This window comes from Myotis lucifugus, unplaced genomic scaffold (genome assembly GCF_000147115.1).
Source record: "Myotis lucifugus unplaced genomic scaffold, Myoluc2.0 scaffold_37, whole genome shotgun sequence".
Lineage (NCBI taxonomy): Eukaryota > Metazoa > Chordata > Mammalia > Chiroptera > Vespertilionidae > Myotis > Myotis lucifugus.
Window position 1 is genome coordinate 6,867,084 of NW_005871085.1, and position 24,894 is coordinate 6,891,977.

The following is a 24,894-nucleotide window of genomic DNA, read 5'->3' on the forward strand; positions in this document are numbered from 1 at the left end:
ATAGGATTAGTTAACTAATTGGATGTGAGGGGTGAGAGGGAACAAGTGGAAAGTTGACTTCAGATTTCTGGCTTGGGCACCTGAGTGGATGTTGTTCTTATTCATTAAGATAGTAAATAGAAGAACAAATATGGCAGCTGAAGTCTTTGTTCATTGCGTTGAATTTGAAATAATGACAACAGATGATAAGTAAATTGAAATGATCTCAGGAGGTAGATCTGGGAGACCCAGTGTTTATGTGAAAGTTGAAACTACGGTTGTGAATAAGATGGGCCAGTGTGAAGAGACTAGAGCTGTGAATGGAATTCTGAGAAATACCTACAAGGAAAGGCATGAATCATCATATGAGTCATTAAAATATATGTTTAGCATATATAGTTACTTATTTTTAAAAAGTATCCTTATATATCAGTAGAGTCCATTATTATATCGAAATGCAAAAAGTCTGCAACAAAAAATTACTTGGAACTGATAGTAAGATAATGGTGATAGCCTAACGTCTGCCTATAATACATCTAAGCCATCTTAAATACATGTATATTGGGTGAGGGCATGTACATATATACCTAAGTAAATAACATTTCAACAGCATAAACAAATGAGCTATAAAAGTCTCTCCTTGAATAGGAATCATTTCACAGCTCAGAAATACGGGCCTAGAAAAGTATCTTCGATTATCTAGTACAGCTCTAATGAACCTGGAGGTGTTGATGGCTTGTCTAAATCACAGGCCTAGTTGGTGGCAGAATTAGGTCTAAAGCTCCCTGACCAGTGTTCTTTAGTTTATGTCAGTATAGCATAAAACTGTACTGTTAATAGTACAGCAGTTTTTAAAAAAAACAGATATGCAAAATATCTGTGATATGCATGTTTTACTATGAATCCTGTTTTTAGATAATGAAGGTAGCAACTTGCTATATTATTTCGCTATGATTTTTTTAATAGGTGGAAACATATTTTAAGTGTTCTAAAATGACCCCAATTCATTATTTTTCTCCTTTGTGTAGCATAGTGAATGGAATTGGCAAATTGTATCTTAAATTTCCCCTGAGTATGACAGCTTTGAATACTCTACCACTTGCTTAGTGGTTCCTCTACCACAAATCACTAATAAAACCTTAAAAACCCTTGAATGAACTTTATAATTTAATCTGAAATTTTCATCTAAACTACAAGTATTGCCCTGACCAGTTTGGCTCAGTGGATAGAGCGTCGGCCTGCAGACTGAAGGGTCCAAGGTTCGATTCCGGTCAAGGGCATGTACCTTGGATGTGGGCACATCCCCAGTAGGAGGTGTGCAGGAGGCAGCTGATCAATGTTTCTCTCTCATCAATGTTTCTAACTCTCTATCCCCTCTCCCTTCCTCTCTGTAAACTACAAGTATTTAATAATACATGTATGTATATATGTTTCTTATTTAGTATACATATATTTGTCATATATAGTTGCTTATGCTTTCCACAGTGAGGGGGAAAATTATATTTTGTGAGAAATAACATTTGAGAGTTTCAGGATGCCTTCTGATTATCATAATGCCTTGGAAGATTTTAAATTGTATATAGTATTTTTGAAGCAAGTCACTTTTTTACCTGTAAAACAAAAGGTTTCCTAACTAATGTGTTTCCAGGGAAAGAGGAACCTCACTGGTGTTTTCACCATCATCAATGATTTTCTTGTATTGTTTTACCAGTTAAAGAATATTATCTTACTAGAGGCCTGATGCACGAAATTTGTGCAAGAGTAGGCCTTCCTTCCCCCGGCTGCCGGCACCGGCTTCCCTCTGGCACCTGGGACCAGGGCTTCCCTCCGCCCGGCTTTGTCCGGAAGGACGTCCCGTCTAATTAGTATATTACCCTTTTATTATTATATATGAAACAGGTTTTTATTTTATTTTTCCAGCTAATTTTGAACCTTTTTGATAAATTACATTTATTTTATCTTTCTGTGAACAGAGGAGCCAAAGTATTGATGCTTTGCAGAGTAATTTTTCAACTGATGAGAAAGTAATACGGAATTATTTATGAAGACATGATTTAAGATTAATCATTAATATTTATTGAGCACTTGCTACATGATAGGCAATGTATTCATTGCTTTAAGTGCACTATTTCACTTCTTAACTGTAAAGTTTATACTGTTCCTGTTCCCATTGTACATATGAGGAAACTAAAAGGCACTGAGGGCATAATAACTTGCCCACAATCACACACATAGCTGGTAAGTGTTTGAATTCAGCTGTGTTTTCTCTAAATCTCATTTTTTGAATCATAAAACGCAATAAACTGCCTCTTGAGCTTTTTGAAGTTACATGGTAAATCTCACAGATGCTCTGAACTGAGGAAATGATCTTTTATGAAGTACTCATGCTTAACTATAGTGAATTGTACTACAGAGAACTCCAAAGGACTAAATTCTTTTGATGACTTGAGCTTTTTTAAGTTATATTAATGCCTAAAATATTAATATTTCTTGAAGTAAGTGAACTATTTGCTTGGAAATTGTTCCATTTGAGTTGATGTAAGGATTGATAAATATGCTTTGAAACAAAGGAAGCTGTTGTCATAGATATTTAAGTTGTATTTAAATTGAATTTAAAGATGGTTATTTGTGAGCACTTTGAAAAACAAAATTTTAGTTCCAAATTTAAGATAGAAAATTCCAAATTATATATATTTTAAAGAAATTGTGGTATATCAAAAGATCAGGAGATTGAAAGATCTGCTTTTTAGATCTTATTTTGCCACTTATTTACCCAGTGTCTTTGAGAGTCACCTCACCTCTACCCATAAGCTTCAATTTGTTCATCTGTAAAATAAAACCCCCAAATTCAGAGATGGTACTAGCTCTGTTAAGCTAGAGCACTGGTCTGATAATTACCTGAATTGCTTTGTAAACTACTGATTTAAAGCATTTGACATTATTGCCAGATCGTTTATGCTCAGAAGCAAGAGTTGTTGTCTGTTTTAATCACTATATAGATTCTTGAGTGGTCTTGGGGTATGTAGAATTAGTTCAGTGGATTCATTGTATTGAATGTTTCCATTGAGAAATATTCTCTATAAATTAGTATGTAAGAGACTTTATGAATTCAAGAGCCCCAGATTAAGTCTTCAAATGAAAGCTTTTCTTTATCAAATTCTTATGTCCAGTGTGTTATTTTTGCTGATATCTGTGGAATGTTACCCTTTATTTGATGAGGTAGTAAATGACAATGTAAACTAAATCACTCTTTGGATTGATAAAAGTCTACTTAAAATTTTTTTTAAAAGAAAGTAAATGTTTAAAGCTTAAAAGATATTTTTTATAATGGAAAGGGACATACTAAAAATTTTGAGTGTATGGGGGCAGAAAGGTAATCAATATCTGTAGGAAAATAACCAATAATAGATTCCAAAGGAATAATTAATGAATGCCTTGAGTTCCAAGCCAGCATTTTTCACCTCTGAGCTGTATTCACTAGGGCCGTGGTCGGCAAACCGCGGCTCACGAGCCACATGCGGCTCTTTGGCCCCTTGAGTGTGGCTCTTCCACAAAATACCACGTGCAGGCGCGCACGTACAGTGCGATTGAAACTTCATGGCCCATGCGCAGAAGTCGGTATTTTGTGGAAGAGCCGGTATTTTGTGGAAGAGCCACAGTCAAGGGGCCAAAGAGCCACATGTGGCTCACGAGCTGCGGTTTGCCGAGCCGCAGTTTGCCGACCACTGCACTAGGGCATTCTTATGAAACATAAACATGCTGTCATTAGAGCTTTAGAGGAATGCTATTGTGTACTCTCCATTGTGGAGGTGGGGGAGAAATCTTCCATCTCTTCTCTCTCCTATTCCTCCTTCTCCCCATCCTTCCAGATAAAAAGATGAAGATTTATATAAACCTTACTCTAAAACCTTTGATAAAGCAAAGAAAATCCTGCAGTGTTTGGCTGATTATTATATGTATATTTGCATTATAACTAATAGGTATGTTTTGAGACACACTGTATGCCAGGTGCTGATAGGCATTCTACATAGTATAGTCTATCATTTATTCTTCCCAGCAGGTCAGAAGTTTAGTATAATTTATTCCATTTTACACAGATGTTGAGGCTCACAGAAGTTAAGTAACTTGCCCCCAAATCACACATTATAATGAGTGATCGAACTAGTATTCAAACTCATATCTCTGAAACTCCCAAATCTGTGACTTTTTTTCAAAATACCATACCACTTTCTTGATATGGGGATTTAAAAATATGTATATATACTTTTTTCACCCAGTGAGATTGTAAGCTCTGTGAGAGCAGGTACCTAATCTTAACATATTTTCACGACCTTTGAGACAGTAATTGTTATTTTGATTCATATAGTAAAGTTGCACCATCTAACAAGGGAAGCCATCAGTATTTTTGGCTTTACTCTAGACCAGGGGTGGGGAATGTCCAGCCCTCAGGCTGCATAAGGCCTGCGAAATCATTTGGTTTGGCCCTGCCAAGGCAACCACAGGCAGGACTTGAAATTCAATAAATCTAGGAGCTTTTTTCATGGCAACATACATTCATATTAAGTGAATTATATTAAGCCAATTAAGTTATAAATATCTACATACCTCTTGACAGAAAAAAGGTTCCCCACTCCTGATCTAGACAAACTTCTATAGTGATAATACAAGAGATATATATATACACACACACATACACCCACCATGCTCACGGAAGCCCTGATAACATTGGCAAAAAGTTTTTTTATTTAATAAATGCCATTTATTTATTTAAAAACTTTCTAAACATGGCTGTTTCGTGGTGAAAAGTTAGGAATTAGTATTCAGTAGTGTCTGGCCTAGTATTGAGTAACAATGATTACTTTCTATTAATAAATCAACAATATTTTTAGTAATCAATGAACTTTTTTGTTTTAGGGAATGTTGTGGGTAACTTAGGACATTCCTTCTTCAGTCAAAGTTTCCTTGGCAGTAAAGAACATGGTGGATTCTTATATGTGACATCTACTTACCAGTCACTGCAAGACCTTGTACTCCCAACCCCACCTTATTTATTTGGGATTCTCATCCAGAAATGGGAAACTCCTTGGGCGAAAGTGTTTCCCATTCGACTAATGTTGAGACTTGGAGCTGAATATCGACGTAAGTAATAACATACTTTCTTCTAAAACACATGAGCAACTCATGATGACTAAATAAAGTTCTGAAATGTTCAGAGTCCCCTCGCCCCTTGTGATACTGATACAATTCAGCAGGAGTAGTATTTTGAAATAGCTAAGCTAAACTTAGCCATTTTCTCTACTCATTTTGCCTAGGATGGGAAGAACTTAAAAATATCAAATGAGAAAATTGGTGATTATTTATTACCTCTTAAACTTAATGGTTTTATAATTCATTGATAAATACATAATCATCTTGAGAAAAAAATGAATTTGAATTTAAGAAGTAACTTTATTATTATTTTTTAAACCTGAGGATATGTTTTTTTTATTTTATTGATTTTTTTTTTTTAGAGAGAGAGAAAAGGAGAGGGAGAGAGAGAAACGTTGATGTGAAAGACAAACATCGATCTGTTGCCGCCCTTATGTGTCCTAACCAGGCATCGAACCCAAAACCTGGATATGTGCCCTGACGAGGAATCAAACCTGCAACCTTTTGGTGCATGGGATAGCACTACAACCAGCTGAGCCACCCTGCCAGGGCTAACTTTATTTTTTATCGTGTCTATATTTGGTGGGTATATTTTTTGTCACTTGGTTGGAAAATAGTTATGGCAAATTATATTTTATGTAACCTAACAGATACTGTAAACTAATGGTATAGAGATCAGTCTCAGTTTATAAGGTAAGCAACAGAAGACCTTCCTTCCCATGATTGTAGCAGTGCAACTAAGTTGTGATTTTTTTTTTAAGACAACAAGGACTAAATGCAAGCTTTATTTTAAACTTTATATCTTCACCTAATTGAAAGCATCCTGGTCTAGACCACTTGAATAGGTTCATAACGTTACCACTTACTAGCTCTGTAACTTTGGTTAAATCACTCAAGTTGTCTGATTGTCAGTTTCGTTTGCTACTGGTGATAATAAGGCCTGCCTTTGATATTATATAGGATTTTAAAGAAGATCAAATGAAATGAAAAATTATTTTATAAACCATAAAATATATATATTCTCAGCAGGGCAGCTTCATCAGTTCACTTATTTATTCATTAATTCAACAAGAAATTCATAAAGGCCTTCCATGTGTCATAAATTCTGGGAATTTAGAAATGGCCAAGACCCGTTATAGGCCCTTGGAACCTTTGTAAGGAAGACATACAGAAATCATGAAGTAGCGTATTGTATTAAAACACATATTCAAAGTTAACAGAGTTCTATGGGAGCTCCAAGATGGGCTCTAACTTTACCAAGAATGAAGGAATTAGATAAGAAATATGTCTTGGACCAAAGGCCTCTGGACTGAACTGTGAAGGAAGCATATCCATCAGCCTAATGAAGTAGGAAAAGAAAAGGGGTTGTTTGCAGATGAACCAGCATGTATAATTTCTTGTCTTGAACAGACAATTCAGACCATAAAGTTCAAGCAGTGAGCCAGCTAATAGGATCACCTTGTATTTGACTCCCCTAAGGAGGGTCCTGGTTGGGAGATGTCTAAGAGTGAATTCTTTTAGACTGCTTGAGCACATAGGAATCAGAAGATACATATTTCCTGGATCATATTAATCCACTTTGAAGAACAGTGCTTCCTAAGACCTTGGGGTCATTTTCGAAACCACTGCATCAAAAGGCTTCTTCTGGTCATCAGAACGATTGGTGTAGTTTGTAGAAGGCTCAGGATTTGCCTGTGATGCTACCATGCTCAATACTTTTTTTTTTTTTAATCCTCACCAAGGATATTTTTTCCATTGACTTTTTTTTTTTTTTAAAGAGTGGAGAGAGGGAGTTGGAGGGAGAGAGACACATAGATTGATTGCCTCCTGCACATGCCCAACAGGGGCTGGGATTGAGCCTGAAACTGAGGTACATGCCTTTGACTGGGAATCGAACCCAAGACCCTTCACTCCGCAGGCCGATGCTCCAACCACTGAGCCCAACCAGACAAGGCGCTAAATACTTTTTGAGCTCTAAATTTCATATGCTCTAATGGGCCATTATATTTTGAAAACTGTATCAACCATGATATCTCTTTTATCCAAATTTTAAGCTGCCAGATTCAGTTTGATCATTTCCCATTTCCATAGTTTATCCATGCCCACTGTTCAGCGTCAGATTTCGGAAGCCATTGTTTGGAGAGACAGGACATACCATCATGAATCTTCTTTCGGTAAGTTGGGAATTTTTGCTTTCTTTTTCCTTACTGGGATTTGTGTGGGTGAAGGAAGAGAAGGATTTCATTATTCTGTTGATAGCAATGCCCCTGCTGCTTCAGGCAGGTGAGGATTTATGTTAAAATACACACACACACACACACATTCTTTTCCAAGTACAAGGGGCCTTGGAATGAAATAGTACAGGATTCTAGCCCCTGATTGTACACTTATTATCTAAGTGACCTTGCAGGATTTTTATGAGGACTAGAGGTAATGAATAATTAAAGCACAGAGCGAGAAACCAAGATGGCGGCATAAGTAAACACCGGAAATTGCTGCCTCGCACAACCACTTCAAAAATACAACTAAAAGACAAAACGGACATCATCCAGAACCACAGGAAGGCTGGCTGAGTGGAATTCTACAACTAGAAGGAAAGAGAAAAGCACACTGAGACTCAGAGGAGGTGCAGAAGTAAAGTACAGAGGTACAGAGGCGCATGCGGAAAGGGCTGGCAACTGAGGACGCGGTTGTCTTTTTCATCGGGAGGGAGTCTCAAGCTCCCGACTGCTCTGAACTCCAGTTCCGGGCGAGTCTCTGGGGACGCAGACTCATACAGGAGAAACTGGACTGTCTGGCATTGGTAGGAACTCGAGGGCGGCTTTCTCTCAGAGGTGCTTGCAGCGATTATCGGGACACTGAGATTCGGGACCTCTTAGGGTAGGACTGAGGATCTGCCAGAGCTGTTTGCTCCGCCCTGTTGATCCCCTGAGACTCCGCCCCACCCAAGCTGTGCACAGAGGCTTTTGCATATGAAAGGCCTGGCCCTTTGCAATCTGAAAATTACCTAACAAACTGCAGCTGGGTCAGAGAGACCCAGAACTTCCAAAAGAAGGCCCAAGGCCTCAAAGCAGCTTGCATTGCTTCACAGCTGGGCCCCATCTGGGTACCTCCAAATCCCAAACAAAGAAGAGGAATCTGCAGATCTCTCCGTAGCTCCTGCTGGGTAGCCTTAGGCAGAGGCTAAATTAGCACCTCCTTAGAGATCCAAGAGCCAGTGTACCCAGTGGTCAGAGTGGGACCATCCAGATTACAACTCCTCAGATCCATAAAGGACACACTCAGGGGGCAGACTCAGTGAGCACCAAAGCCCCACTGAAGCAAGTCTTGCCCCATAAGGTGTCTCCAGCACAGAAGTTCTCCCACTGTAGACACAGCTGATTCTCACAGCCAGTTGGCCTGGAGGTCAATTCCTCCCAGTGATACCTACAACAATCAAGGCTTAACTACAACAAGACTGTGCACAAAGCCCACAAAGGGGTCCACCAAGAGTGTCCACCTCAGGTAATTGGGGAGGCTGAGCCACTGGACCCTATAGGACACCGAGCACAGAAAGCCACTCTATCAACACAGGGAAGCATAAAAAATGGGGAGACAAAGAAACAGGTCACAAAGAACAAAAATGGAGGAAAGCAAACTACTGGATATAGAGTTCAAAACCAAACTTATAAGGTTTTTCAAGAATTTTCTAGAAACCGCCGATAAATTTAGTGAGACCCTCAAGAAACCTAGTAAGACCCTCGAGGATATGAACAAGGACCAACTGGAAATTAAGCATATACTGATCGAAATAAAGAATATTATACAGAGTTCCAACAGAAGACTAGAGGATGGCAAGAATCAAGTCAAAGATTTGAAATACGAAGAAGCAAAAATCACCCATCCGTAAACACAAAAAGAAAAAAGAATCCAAAAATATGAAGGTAGTGTAAGGAGCCTCTGGGACAACTTCAAGCGTACCAACATCCGAATTATGGAGCTGCCAGAAGAAGAGAGAGAGCAAGATATTGAAAACCTATTTGAAGAAATAATGACAGAAAACTTCCCCTACCTGGTGAAAGAAATTGACTTACAAGTCCAAGAAGTGCAGAGAACCCCAAACAAAAGGAATCCAAAGAGGACCACACCAAGACACATCATAATTAAAATGCCAAGAGCAAAAGACAACGAGAGAATCTTAAAAGCAGCAAGAGAAAAACAGTCAGTTATCTACAAGGGAGTACGCATACGACTGTCAGCTGATTTCTCAACAGAAACTATGCAGGCCAGAAGGGAGTGGCAAGAAATATTCAAAGTGATGAATAGCAAGAACCTACAACCAAGATTACTTTACCTAGCAAAGCTATCATTCAGAATTGAAGGTCAGATAAAGAGCTTCACAGATAAGAAAAAGTTAAAGGAGTTCATCACCACCAAACCAGTATTATATAAAATGCTGAAAGGTATCCTTTAAGAAGAGGAAGAAGAAGAAAAAGGTAAAGATACAAATCATGAACAACAAATACACATCTATCAACAAGTGAATCTAAAAATCAGGTGAATAAATAATCTGATGAACAGAATAAACTGGTGAATATAATAGAATCAGGGGCATAGAAAGGGAGTGGACTGACTATTCTCAGGGGGGAAAGGGGTTTGGGGGGGTGCGGGAAGAGACTGGACAAAAATCGTACACCTATGGATGAGGACAGTGCGGGGGGGCGGTAAGGACAGAGGGTGGGGTGGGAACCGGGTGGAGGGGAGCTATGGGGAGAAAAAAGAGGAACAACTGTAATAATCTGAACAATAAAGATTTAATTAAAAAAAAAGCATAGAGCATTCTGTCTTGTTTTTATTTTAAGCTAAGCATTCTGGAGTATATCTAGAATCTGAAAACTTCTCACAACCTTTTGAACTTTTAACATCTGGGTCAAAATTATCACTGCCTCTTGCCTTGATTATTTTTATTATGTTTATCTGATCTCCTTCCCACGTCCCTGGCTAACCCTCAAACATTTCAGAATCGTGTATAACAACAGACACGTGTGCTCAGCATTAATCTTCCCCCCTCCCCCGCCCCCAGATGGTGATGGTCATCCTGGCCTCAGTGTTGCGGTAGCATGGGATACTGGTCTTGTTTTTTTTCATATTTAAAACCAAATTTTTAATTACTCATTTCGTTAAATGTAAAGCCAACTCACATCTTTGGGTGAATACTGTCCAAGCACAAACCTGGCCAATAAAAAGAAAATGTAGAGGTCCTATGGTGGCCTGTATGGCCTGTAAGACCCTGTGAAATCTAGCTGTTTGCTGTCACTTTGACCTCGACTCCTACCCCTCTTGCCCATTTTGCTTCAGCCAGACTAGATGTTGTGTGTGTGTGTGTGTGTGTGTGTGTGTGTTTACCCTGCAAATATTCATTCAGGGCCTAGGTTGTTCCAGGTATTTGGAATATAATTAGAACAAAACAAGAGAGAGTTCTTACCCTCTTGGAGCTTTCCTTAGCAGGAGGAGACAGTTTATCTATCTATATAAAAGCCCAGCAACCTGCCCTAACTGGTTTGGCTCAGTGGACAGAGCATCAGCCTGTGGACTGAAGGGTCCCAGGTTCGATTCCGGTCAGGGGCATGTACCTTGGTTGCGGGCACATCCCCAGTAGGGGGTGTGCAGGAGGCAGCTGATCGATGTTTCTCTCTCATCGGTGTTTCTAACTCTCTATCCCTCTCCCTTCCTCTCTGTAAAAAATCAATAAAATATATTTTTAAAAATAAAAAAATAAATTTTTTAAAAAAAAAAGCTCAGCAACCAAACAGCAGAATGATCAGAATGACCCATCAACCAGTCGCTATGACATGCATGGACCACCAGGGTGCAGACACTCAACGCAGGAGCTGCCCCCTGGTGGTCAGTGTGCTCCCACAGTGGGAGCGCCACTTGGCTGACTGGGATGAGCGGTGCTCCCACAGCGGGCTGATCCCCACAGGCCATGCCCCCACCAGTGCACGAATCTGTGCACTGGGCCTCTTAAAAAATAAATATGGAAAGTGTTAAGTGGTGTTAAAGCAGGGTAAGTATTCAAATATTTGTTTAATATTGTATATAAGAGGTATATGAAACTTAAATTTACTTATAAGAGTTTACAGTTTAATGAAGAGCTGGAGTACACATACCAGTACACAATGGGGCTCTCATTATTATTTAGATGAATTGAAGCTTTTCATTTTGACATTGTTTCCATTTTTGCTAATTTTATTACTATAAATGGAATCCTGTCATTGATTACTCTTTATTCCACTTCAATCTGCTTTTGCCCAGGACTTCAGAAATTACCAATATACATTGCCAATAGTTCAAGGTTTGGTGGTTGATATGGAAGTTCGGAAAACCAGCATCAAAATTCCCAGCAACAGATACAATGAGGTAAGATTTATCATGAAGCCCTGACCAGTTTGGCTCAGTGGATAGAGCGTCAGCCTGCGGACTGAAGGGTCCCAGGTTCGATTCCAGTCAAGGGCATTTACCTTGGTTTCGGGCACATCCCCAGTAGGGGGTATGCAGGAGGCAGCTGATCGATGTTTCTCTCATCGATGTTTCTAATGCTCTATCCCTCTCCCTTCCTCTCTGTAAAAAATCAGTAAAATATATATATATATTTTTAAAAGATTTATCATGAAGGTGTATTTTTCATAGTTCAATGAAGTTGAAAAATAGAGAATTATTTATAAAGTTTATTTTTAATTAATTGACAGTGAAATCAGTTCATAATATTGTATGACCTAGATCCGTGGTCGGCAAACTGCGGCTCGTGAGCCACATGCGGCTCTTTGGCCCCTTGAGTGTGGCTTTTCCTAAGCCTTAGGAGTACCCTAATTAAGTTAATAACAATGTACCTACCTATATAGTTCAAGTTTAAAAAATTTGGCTCTCAAAAGAAATTTCAGTCGTTATACTGTTGCTATTTGGCTCTGTTGACTAATGAGTTTGCCAACCACTGACCTCTAGATCAATAATGGGGAAATTTATAATTAGCAAGATATTAAATTTGTGATTTATTTAGTCATTGGTTGTGCTTTTGACCTTTGGATGTTGTGATAATTAGTGATAGATTTGCATTCTGATCAATATATAAAATAAACTTTATAATATTCATGGTGGAATCTCTTAATGGTTAAGCACAGGTCACTTTAAGTCCTGAAATGACATTTAAGTAAGGTTCCAGAAGCAAATGATTGCATCTTAAATTAAGCTGTATTTTGTAACTAAAATGAAATTGTGCATACTATATACATATCAACAGTTGCATAACCTTTACCTATTTGTCATGTGAAATCTTTCTTGAATTTAAAATTTTCTTAAAATAATTTTCTGAAATGTCTAGTAGTAAACATTGTGGTTTAAAATAAGTGTTATTTTAAAACTTAGCTTGATATTATAATGGTTAAAATGTGTTATTTCTTTAAACTTGTGTTATTAGGCAGGGTGGTAACTCCCTGATTACTTCTTTCACTACTTCTTGGTATGAAATAATTTCCTCCTTCTCTCTCTTTTTTTTCTTTCTTCCTTCTTTATTCAGTCTTCTATTTACTTACTCATTTGTACATTCAGTAAACATTGTGTACTTGTTATGCACTTAGAATCACACAAATGTTTTACTGGACTTAGAAGCTGAGGGCTCCGCATTGCTATGTGTGAGAGTGACCTATGTTAAGAAAGCCTTTACCCATGGTTTTCTCTGTGATGGCTTTTTTCAGGAGAATGGAAAATAGTAGCTAGTGTATGCTTAATTTTTTTTTCTGGGATACGATTAGCAGTTTTTAGCTTTTAGCCCTACGTGGAAATAAATATCAAGCATTAATATACTAGACTAGGTAGAGGCAAATCTTCAAAGTGAACTATAAAGAGAGTATGCTTTGAAAACTTGTTTTATTTCTCATATTTGAAGTTTTATTATTTGATTCACAAACATTGATTAAGCATATTCTGTGTTATGAAATACAAAGATGAGTAAGAACATTTTGCTTGCCTTTGGGAGCTTACTGTCCAGAAGTAAAATGATCAGAGGTCATCCCCAAACCGCTAACATAGTATATTACTATCCTTGGTGTTCGCAAGATGGTGCTTTGTGTTGGGAATTGGGTCTGCTTAATATATCTGCGAAAGCTATGAAGCTCCCCATAGTTATTTCAGTATTGACTGATGACATTCATGACAACAGCTGTCATTCATATTATTTGTCTTTATCTGAATTCTGTCTTCTGGGTTTATGATTGTGCAGTTTCAGAAATCTTTGTTCAAAAATAGTAACTGCATTTCTTGTCATTTATTACATTTCATTTTCAGTGAAGTTCACCAATTTATTATCACTTATTTTTCTTACCTGATTTAGCAGACTGACTTCTCTTCTAATTTAGTTTTTGTTTCAATTCAACATAATTGTATCTATCACAGTCTTGGAGAATTGAACTGTGTTGTGTCTAATAAGTCTTCACTTCATATTTGAAAAAGCATATTTCATTATATACATTATTTCTTTAATAAACCACAACATTCTACTTTTCCTCTCATTCATTTTTTCATTTATACCCATAGTCTTTCTTATTACTTCCTAAACTGTGTTCCTTTTTTTGCTTTATAGCCCTTGCACAAGCTATTTTATTGATGCACACTTCCCCTCCTCTTCACCTGCCTAACGCTCACTCACTTTTTAAAATTTTTATTTTTGTTAACCCTCACCCGAGGATAAATATCCATTGATTTTTAGAGAGTGTGAAAGGGAGGGGGAGAGACTGAGAGAGAAACATTGATGTGAAAGAGTCACATTGATTGGTTGCCTCCTGCATGCGCCCCAACTGGGGCCAGGGATTGAGCCTGCAATCAAAGTACATGCCCTTGACCGGAATCCAACCCAGGACCCTTCAGTCCACAGGCCAACGCTCTATCCACTGAGCCAAATCTGCCAGGGCTAATTTTTCAGGTGTCAGTTTCAATAACATTTTCTTAGGCTTTTGTTTAACTGCCAACTGGGATAATCCTCCTTGTTATAAGCATCCCTAGAATTCCACACATCCTGTGTGCAATACTCACTACAGATGGCCCTAAAATCTGAGGAGTATTATATTTTCTGGCTTTCAAGGAATACATTTATTTTCTCTTAGGAGGAATGGATAGTCCTCTTTTCAAAAGAATAATAGGAGTTGGTGAAATATGCAAAATAGGGCATAGAAGTGGTATTTCATTGACTATTGGTTAGCTGTTCCTAGTGCTATATGTGGAAGACAATATTTAACCACAGATATAAATTTGTGCCGAGCCAGCTCAGCCAGGTTCGGTGAGACTGAGAGGGGGCGGTGAAGGATTGAGAAAAGACAGACAAGAGAAAAAAGCTGGGTCTGGGTGGGACGCTGTCCTCTCTGATGGAGAGCTAGCGACAGCGACACAGACTATAAGCCAAGTCTTTATTTTATAGCCAGATTCCATGAGGCAAAGTAAGGGCATGTTCAAGATGTTTACAACATTCTCACGGGTTTCGAATCTACTCAGTTACCTGCACCTGAACTCTATCAAGCCCACATTACTCAGACATGTGGGGCCACGTGTTCAGACCATAGGTTCAAGCTTACAGCTATAGCCTTTGGTTATAATTGTGCTGGGACTTGCACATGGCTTTGCCATGAGAGGATCTTGCCCTCTCATTAGTCCCAGGCTTGAATCTGTCTAAACGCTGTGGCCGCTCTCCACATAAATTAAAATAAAAGGATCCCCAAGAAGGAGCCCTAGATGTTGTACCTCCACTGACTGCAACAGAAAGTCATGGCTGAACACAGCATGTTCAGAATAAGATTGTCCCATCCACCATGAACAGTGGCTCCAGAACACTGCTGCTAGCCAAATCCCTCCCAACCTTACTGCCACTTTTGGTCTTGAAACCACCAGCTCTGATCTCAGATGGTCAAGAATCCATAAAAAGTCCTGGGCTCCTGAGGCATCCTTCATCTCTCACAATTGTAATATCTGTCTGTGTTCATCTCCCTGAACCTCTCACTCATTTCAGAATACCCAAAGCTTAGTCCTTTTAAGTTCATTTGTCTCTGACCATTTCCTTGGTGATCTGTCCAGTCCTCTGGCCTTAAATACTGTCTCTCTGCTGATGTCTTCTAAGTGTCGTTCTCCAGCCTGAATCTCTCTCCTGTTTTGTGGACTTGAGTGTCTTACTGCCCACTTGACAACTCTATTTGAGTAGGCATCTTAAGCTTAGCAAGTTCAACTCTGACCTCTTACTCGTCCCTCAAAACCTGCTCTTGATGTAGCAGTCCCTAAGTCCATAGTCGGCAAACCGCGGCTCTCGAGCCACATGCGGCTCTTTGGCCCCTTGAGTGTGGCTCTTCCACAAAATACCACGTGTGGGCGTGCACGTACAGTGCGATTGAAACTTTGTGGCCCATGCACAGAAGTTGGTATTTTGTGGAAGAGCCACACTCAAGGGGCCAAAGAGCCGCATGTGGCTCCCGAGCCGTGGTTTGCCGACCACTGCCCTAAGTTAATGACAGTGCTGTTAATGTGAAAGAGTCACATTGATTGGTTGACACCAGTTACCAGGCCCAAAACTTTGGAGTCATCTGTCTTAATATTAAGATGTCAAAAATACTTAAAGTGATCTATAGGTTAAATGCAAGCCCTATCAAAATTCCAATGGCTTTTTAAATTAAAATATATTTTAGCCCTAGCTGGTTTGGGTTAGTGGTTAGAGCATCAGACTTAGGACTGAAGGGTCCGGGTTCGATTCCAGTCAAGGGCACATGCCTGTGTTGTGAGCTTGATCCCCAGTAGGGGGCATGCAGGAGGCATCCAGTCAGTGATTCTCTCTCATCATTGATGTTTCTACTCTCCCTCTCCCTTCCTCTCTGAAATCAATAAAAATATATTTTAAAAAAAGAATTGAAAAGGGGTACTCATAACAAGTACATTTACACATGTGTTCACAGTAGCACTATTCATGGTAGTAAAAAAGTGGACATAGCCCAAAGGTCCATGGGTGGAAGGATAAATAAATTGTGGTATATATACATCTAACCTTTGAACAACACAGGTTTTAACTGGGGGGGGGGGGTCCATTTATATGTGCATTTTTAAATAAATATAGTCATTTCTCTGTATCCCCAAGCTTCGTATGTGAGGATTCAACCAACTGCAGATCCAAAACAGTATTTTCGATCTGTAATTGGTATCCGTGAATGTGGAGGTCCAACTGTTAGCATTGTTCTACTTGAGAATCCACAGATTTTGTTATTCACAGGGGTCCTGGAATCAATCCCTCATGGATACCAAGGGACTGTACTTAATTTTGGGGGGAGTCAAAAGTTATAGGTGTATTTTTGACTGCACAAGGGATCAGTAACCCCTCTGTTGTTCAAAGGTCAACTGTATATATAATGAAATATTATTCAGCCATAAAAATAAATGAAGTACCGATACATGTTACGCCACGGAAGAGCTTCAAAAACTTTATTCTAAGTGAAAAAAGCCAGACGTAATGGTCACATACTGTAATGTTCCATGATAGGAACCATCCAGAATAAATGCGTGGAGACAGAGTGCAGATCGGTGTTTGGAGGGGGAGTGAGGAGACACTGGTTCACGAGCAAGGGGTTGTACTTCTGGTGATGGGAATGATTTGGAACTGGGTAAGGTGATGGTTGCCCAACATTGTGAATGTATTAAATACCACTGAACTGCTCACTTTAAAATGGTTAACTTTATGTCATGTAAATTTCACCTCAGTAATATTCTTTTTAGTGTATTGATACAGGAATATAAAAGGTATGCAAACACTCATCTGATATTTTTAACACTGTAGCAATGCAGTTTATAACATAAGAGGGATAGGGGAGTGAAACAAAATAAAAATTTTGGACTAGTTTTTCAAAAGATCAAAGCCATTTTAAAGGATTGAATCAGAAAGTTGGACAAATGGGATGGCATGAAAGAAAAAATGGGAGATAAAAACAAATTATTATTAGCTTCTTTCAACCAGAAGCCAGAGTTCAGCATCAAGATAATATAAGCTCAGTTTTGTTTATTAGACACAAAATGGTGGCCTGTGAATTTTTAGGTTAGCTTCAGAATTATTTAAAATATTTTGATAAGAACAAAGCAAAATTTTGGTAAATGACTCATTGAAGATGTCAAGCATAAATTAGTAAAACTAAGAAACAATGGAGTTTACATCTTTTAGAGGAAAGGCCTCACTCCTTAGTATGGATGTGGAAAAAGAAGGCAGATACACTTTAATATGGGACATTCTTTTGACTTAGAATTTCAGTATTTATATCTTCAGAGAACCCACTGAATGATAGAAACTGCTGTAGTTCGCTAAACTAATTTTAGTTGCTTGTGTTCAGTGCAGCAATAAAAGACAAAAGAATGCAAAATGTGTCATATGCCTAAGCTGTAATACGAATCACCTATAAACTATACAGGGAATTTTTGTATGTTGATTTTTGGGCTAACAGTGACTGATCTTTCACTCTGTTTTCATTATTTGGTAGCCCCTTTATCACTGTAATAAATAATAATACTCTGTTTTGTCTTTGAGAAGGTGAAGGAGTTGTGCCATATCAGACCAAAAAAAAAGCCCATTCTTGGCAGAGAAGAAAGCTAACCCTCTTTTTTGTTTGTAGGTGATGAAAGCCATGAACAAGTCTAATGAGCATGTCCTGGCAGGAGGTGCCTGCTTCAATGAGAAGGCAGACTCTCATCTCGTGTGTGTGCAGAATGATGATGGAAACTATCAGACCCAGGCCATCAGTATTCACAACCAGCCCAGGAAGGGTGAGTAATTGTGCTGATGGTGATGATGAGAATGGAAGATTGTACTGGACTTGGAGATTGGGTATCTCAGCCCCATTACATGTACTTTCTAGAAGGGTGACCACAAACAACCTGATTAAGTTAACATTTCCAAGCTTATTTTCCAGGTTACATTGGCTCCCCAGTAGCCACACACAGAGTTGCAAATGGCATCTCTGTTATTGAGGGGAACATTCAAAAGTACTGCCTCAGGATATCGACAGGGCCAGCATTGATATCTGAAGGGAGGAGACTAGGCCCCATGGTGAAAATATACTTAGATTTGGGGCTTGTTGAATGACCATACTCAAAGAATGTTAATTAGTAGGTCGACAGGAAGGAAGGTTTCTAGGTTCAGTGGCACTTGGATTGTGGTCTCATCACTTAGGAGATTGTTAGAAATGAAGAGTCCACTCCCCAGATCTGCTAAATCAGAATTTGCATTTTAACACAATCCCTATGCAATTCAAATACACATTAGAATTTAAGAATCACTGCTCGGTGTGACATTTTCTCAAGTGTCTTATCAGGTTCTATGATTTTAAAACATATTCATATAAGTAGATGAACGTTTTGCTTAATACATTAAACTGAGAAATCCCGAGATAAATCAGTTTAAACAGATTTTTTACTACAGTTCTTTTTCAGAGGCTTTAACGAGCCAATGTGTACTGTGATTTTCCAAAAGGAGGGTAGTGTGGAGCCCTTCCTAAATTTATTTGACCATAAGTCTCTTTCCCCTCAGAATATCTCCTAAAACTAGCTTTCTTTAGTATGCTTTATGAAACACTTCTCTAGAAGACATACTGTAAGTCACTTTCTTTAATATATATTTAAAATCAGTTATTTAGCCCTAGCCGGTTTGGTTCACTGGATAGAGCGTCAGCCTGGGGACTGAAGAGTCCCGGGTTCGATTCTGGTCAAGGGCATGTACCTTGGTTGCAGGCACATCCCCAGTAGAGGGTGTGCAGGAGGCAGCTGATCGATGCTTCTCTCTCATCGATGTTTCTAACTCTCTATCCCTCTCCCTTCCTCTCTGTAAAAAATCAATAAAATATATTTTAAAAAAATAAAATCAGTTATTTAGTTAGTAAAGGTATAAAAGATATGTAGCACATATATATTCAAATACCATATCCAAAATAAGGTAGGTGATAAGTCCACAGAGCTCCCTACTAGTCAAATCTTACTTAGAATATTTAATAAGTTCTGGATATCTTTAATGTAATTGATGATGTCCATTGGTAAAACTGGATGATCTTCAGAGGATGATTCAAGGCATGTGAGAAATCTGGAAACTAGGTCAAAGGAAGACATCCTGACTGAAGTATAAATGTTTTACCTGAAAAAGTACAAATAGCTATCTCTATTTTCAAGGTTTTCTGTTATGTGGAAATAAGATTCAACTTTCTCGGAATAGCTACAAAAGGCCAAAACCAGCACCATTGGGTGAAAGTAACAAGGATCTAGATTTAGGCTCAATTTGAGAGCATTCTCTATAACTGAGAGTTACCCAGGAGTAGAATGGACTGCCGTGCGCTGTTGTGGGCTCCTTGTCAGTAGGAGCCTCAACAAAGGCTGGCTGACCTACCTATTAGAAATACTGGGGGCCAGGGGGTAGGGAGCTGGAACAGCTCAGTCCAATTTAAGATGTGGAGAAATAGAGTGTAGAGAAGTTTTCATAAACCTAAATGTATTAAATATCTATTCTTTTATGAAGAGTCAGTGGTATCAGGTGTTTGTCTTTCAAATAGGTGCTTGTGTTTTTAATAGCTCCACTTCGTAAATAAAATAGTTGGCAACCATATGTCAATATTTAAAATATATTTGACCTAAAAAACACATACCTGGAAACCAGTGACTTTAGATCAGGGGTCAGAAGACTTTTTCTGTATATTTTAGGCTTTGCAGGCCTGTAGTCTTTGTTGTCACGGAACTACTCAGCTCTGTGACATCATATTTCAAAAATGGCCATAGACAATGTGTATATGAACGGACATGGCTGTGTTCCAATATAATTTTATTTAGAAAAACAGGCTTCAGTCCAAGCCCAGGACTTGACCACTAAGATTTCTCTGCCTGTAAAATTCTTTGATTCTTGATTGTAGGAAGAACAAAAAAAAAATGGGTGCGTATATCTTTTTTTATTTTTTTTAATATATTTTTATTGATTTCAGAGAGGAAGGGAGAGGGAGAGATAGAAACATCAGTGATGAGAGAGAATCACTGGTTGGCTGCCTCCTGCACACCCCACACTAGGGATCAAGCCTGTAACCCAGGCTTGTGCCCTGATGGGGAATCGAACCAGGACCTCCTCAACCACTGAGCCACGCTGGCTGGGTGGGAGTGTGTATCTTAAAGCCTCATTCCCTGCCTATCACAAGCATCCGGATTATTGGTTACTTGTATATTATGGTGTACAGAGTTGTTGTTTCTTGTCTTCTGGATGATGATGGTTGGATTCCCAATGACTAAATATTTTATTATTGTTCTCAGTCTCTCAATCTCAGGGTCTGTCTTCATCAAACTATTTCTTTTGTTGTTTTAGTGACTGGTGCCAGTTTCTTTGTGTTCAGTGGCGCTCTGAAATCCTCTTCAGGCTATCTTGCCAAGTCCAGTATTGTGGAAGGTAAAGAATGAGTTACTTACTGCACATACAGTAGTTCAGTCCTATTTGTACAACTGAAAAGCAAAGGATACTAAAGGAAGCTTTGACATTTTTGCCATAGAGTTCTGGACTCATTATTTATTCCGTAGCATCTCACTCTTCAGCTACTTAAAACTGTCATAATAGTGGTTAGTTCTCCAAAGAAGGAAGTAAGTGATAGAGTTACCGTGGGACGGTGCTCTTAGAACTACCCTGCACAGAAGCGGGTAGGAATTGGGGGGTGGGAGGGAATAAACGTGTGTGGAATGGCACTAATTATTTAAGAGATGGCCTTTCAGAGCTTTGGGATAAGGTACCCAAGGGGACATAGTCTAAGTTTAAATATATCATTGGGCGTGAATCTGTAAACATGTGGATGTTACCCACACGAATGTCACAATCATCATTTGGGATAAGGAGAAACTCTTCCTTGTGTCTAAAGTGAAATCAACAGGCAAGTGTTTTAAACAGAACACATCTCGGCACTCGCTCCTCATAGCACTTTCAGTGAGGAAGATCTCAGCTCAAAGCACAACACCTGCTTGTGTCTGTCCGCTGTAGAGAGCAGAGCAGAGTTTCACATTTAATGTAGAGGGGTTTGCTAGGTTCCAGATCCGCTTTTCACTGCCTCTCTCCCTGGCTTTTCATTGTTTTCATCGGTATTATCTGGTGCTGATCCTCAGATGGCGTCATGGTCCAGATCACTGCAGAGAACATGGATGCCTTGAGGCAGGCGCTGCGAGAGATGAAGGACTTCACCATCACCTGTGGCAAGGCGGACGCCGAGGACCCCCAGGAGCACATCCATATCCAGTGGGTGGATGACGACAAGAACGTCAACAAGGGGTAAAGGCAGCAAACTCCCCCCTTGAGGCATGTAGTTACGGCTGGGCTCTGGGTCTGTCTGCACTGATGTGTTACAACTTCACTGGAAGCCCTGCCTAAGAGGCTGCCTTTAAATTTCTGGTTTCTTGGCTTCATTTCTGAAGGAGTTTCTGTGCATATTTTTGAAGGGAGGAAACTTTGTTTTACAAAACAATTTCTCTAAAGTTATTGAGATAATAGTAATACCTAAGCCTTGTATGGTTTGCAAAGCACTTTTACTAACATTGTTTAATCTGATAGAACTAGTGATATTAGTATTCCAGAGGAGTAAACAAGCACCACAAGGCTAACCGCCTCCACAAAGCGAGGGAGTGGCAGGCGGGACCGCCTCCCTGGGCTGCAGATGCTGTACTCTTTCCCAGTCAGGGCAGCTCTTGTTCTGAAGGTTCAGGCCCAGACCCTGGACCGCCTGTATCTCATGCCCTGTACCTCATCTAACAGTAAATGCTGTTCGCTTTACTTCAAAGTACATATAGACTCTTATTACTGCTTCTTCCTACCTCTACTGCCATCATCCCAGTTCAGGCCACCATTGTTTGGTCTGCATTATTGCAGTAGCCTCCTAATTGGTTTCTTTGTTTCTAGTCTTGCCCTGTTCCCTCTTCCCAGCCTAATCTGTTTCCAATTCTACAGTGTTGCTCCTCTGCTCAAAACCCACCACTGACTTCCATTCAGGGTCAAAATCAAAGTCTTTGTGACCTCTAAGGCCTTACGCAATCTGCGTCCCCCGCCCCACTCTTACTTCTCAAGCAACACCTGCCTTCTTGTGGGGACACGTCAACTAGACTTCTGTCCTGGCACTTGCTGTTCTCTCAGCTTATGCTTTGCCCCTGGGTAGCCACCTGAGTCACTCCCTCACTGCCTTCAGAAGGCCTTCTGTGGCCAACCTGTGTAAATAATAACCGTCGTACACATTCTTCCCTCCCACCCCCCAATTCCTATCCCCTTTCTGTGCAGAATAGTTCTAAGAGCACTTATAAGTTTCTAACAGACAAAAATTTTTACTTACTATATTGTCCCTGGGATGCAAGCTCCATGAGGACAGGGACTTTTGTCTGGTTTATTTACTGCTACCAGTATATTACCAGCACCCAAAGCACTGTCTGGTACCTAGCAGTTACTTTAAACATTGATTGAATAAATGAATATATTATACCTCATTGTATTAAGCTTTCTCCCATCCATCCTCTATCCATCCACCCATCCATCCTTTAGGCAATAATAATTCCACGTGCGGAGATACAAAAATGAATTACATGTGGTTCCAGCTGATAAGTGGCTCAGTCTCGTTTTGAAATAGTTATAAGTGCATCAAGCATGGAAAATGCATTCATAGAAAACACTGTAGGATGCAGTGAAGATTAAAAAAAAGGAGAGCAGAAGCTTGGCCGAGGTGATAGGGCAGCATTCAAGAACGACTCCGTAGAGAAATGGCTGTTGCTTTAGCTGAATCTGGTAGGATGAGTGGGTATTTGCCACATAGCTCTGGGAGAGGAGGCATTCCAGTCTGAGGGAACAGCAGACCCAAAGGTAGGTAGAGGGCGTTTACAGCACAGCACAAAAACTTACTGAACAAAAAGAAGCAATTTCTAAAGCATTGAGTACATTTGCCTGTTTTACAAATAACCCTTTATCTTCCCATACTTCACTGGCAAATTTAATTTCAAATTCAGTTTGTTTAATTCTCCATTACAGTTGGAAATGAACATGATTATTAGGACCAAAAAATTGATCATTTGAAAATCTGATGCCATAACATATTGGTAACTAAAAACAAGCAGGCAGTTTCTTTCTACAACAAGTGCCATTGGCAGCATCTTAGGAAACAGGACAAGAACCAGTCACGGAAGACTGGAACTCGGGAGTTTAGTTTGTAGTGTACAAATGGAACATTTTCCAGCTTGTCCTTCTGTCTGCATATCCTCTCTTGAAAAAGTACTCATCAACTAAGAGTGTTCTTTCTGATGAATTAGCAATTAAACTTAACATTGTTTAAATAATTTTTTTAAATTTTTTTTAAAAATATATTTTATTGATTTTTTACAGAGAGGAAGGGAGAGGGATAGAGAGAAACATTGATGAGAGAGAAGCATCGATCAGCTGCCTCCTGCACACCCCCTACATGGGGATGTGCCCGCAACCAAGGTACATGCCCTTGACCGGAATCGAACCCGGGACCCTTGAGTCCGCAGGCCGATGCTCTATCCACCGAGCCAAACAGGTTAGGGCTGTTTAAATAATTTCAATGCAAGTGAATGATGTGAATCCCTGATATTGAAATTTAAGTTAAATTTCATCTTACATACGTAGAGATTGGAAAACATAAACAGGTTTTAAAATTGTTAGGAAGAGTTTGGAATCTTTGTGATTCCATTGTTAATCCTTATCACCAATGAGTGTGCATCTCTAGTTATTTATACTTGTTATATTTTGGAGAGGAAATGACTAAAAAGTGGGCCTTTCTATTCAGGAATCTAGGAATGATAATTTAGCACTAAAGGGAATTTGTTGTGATAAATAAAACAGATACTTGTTCACCAGTTCACATCAGCACTGTCATAATGAATATACTCGGTTAAATAATTCTTTTAATCAACAAACATTTATTAAACTCCTATGTTCCAAGTAATGTGTCCAAACTGAGAATATAGCACACAAAGGTAAGTATATCATATTCCTTTCAGAAGTTCATTTGTAAGACGGATACACAAAATGTGTGGTGAGTATAACGTGATGGGTGTCATTATAGTCAGGAGCAGAGTACTGTGACAGAGCAGAGGGGAGAGCAAGATTGAGGGGCAGGGTGGCTGTGCATTCACTAAAGGAAGGAATGCTGCAAGGAGAGAGCAGGTTTGAGTAAACAGTTCTTCATATTAAAATAATCAGCTCCTGGAATCATGAGTCCTTCTTTGTATGTGTGTTCTTTGAATTATTTTAGTGAGCCCTTCACATGAGCACTCTGTTCATACATGTTTGTGTAGTGGCTTCTTGCTGTGATATGTTGATCAGATGTGTTTGGCAAGGTGCCCAGTGTAATTAGTTACAATATTTGATAAGAGAAGTGGCTCTTCTGACTTCCAGAGCTGCTTCCATCTCTCTTCTTTGCCTCTATTTTAGTGTCATAAGTCCTATAGATGGGAAGTTAATGGAATCTATAACAAGTGTGAAGATATTCCATGGATCAGAGTATAAGGCAAATGGAAAAGTCATCAGATGGACAGAGGTAAGGAGATAAAACTTGGCATTCTTGACCTGCGTTGAGCACAACTTTTAATAGGTCCAGAGACACATTCTGGTCTGATTCTGGAGGATAATAAAAAAAAAGTGTCTGTCTGTCTACTATACTGCAGTTCCCTCTGGTCTGTCTGAGCTCACCAGCAAGAAATGCCACCAAGTGCAGGCCGCAGCAC

General features: G+C 39.3%; 1 protein-coding gene across 3 annotated transcripts in view; it reads left to right on the forward strand.

The window, feature by feature from the left end:
* ZFYVE9 (zinc finger FYVE-type containing 9) overlaps positions 1 to 24,894 on the forward strand; it is a 76,130-nt gene that overhangs the window by 43,193 nt on the left and 8,043 nt on the right. For all 3 annotated transcript variants that reach the window (XM_006087320.3, XM_006087323.3, XM_023752774.1), the window contains 7 exons: positions 4,894 to 5,118; positions 7,219 to 7,301; positions 11,422 to 11,526; positions 17,784 to 17,934; positions 20,501 to 20,581; positions 21,283 to 21,445; positions 24,602 to 24,707. In XM_006087320.3, the coding sequence (XP_006087382.1) occupies positions 4,894 to 5,118; positions 7,219 to 7,301; positions 11,422 to 11,526; positions 17,784 to 17,934; positions 20,501 to 20,581; positions 21,283 to 21,445; positions 24,602 to 24,707 (914 nt within the window). The remainder of the gene's footprint in view (positions 1 to 4,893; positions 5,119 to 7,218; positions 7,302 to 11,421; positions 11,527 to 17,783; positions 17,935 to 20,500; positions 20,582 to 21,282; positions 21,446 to 24,601; positions 24,708 to 24,894) is intronic.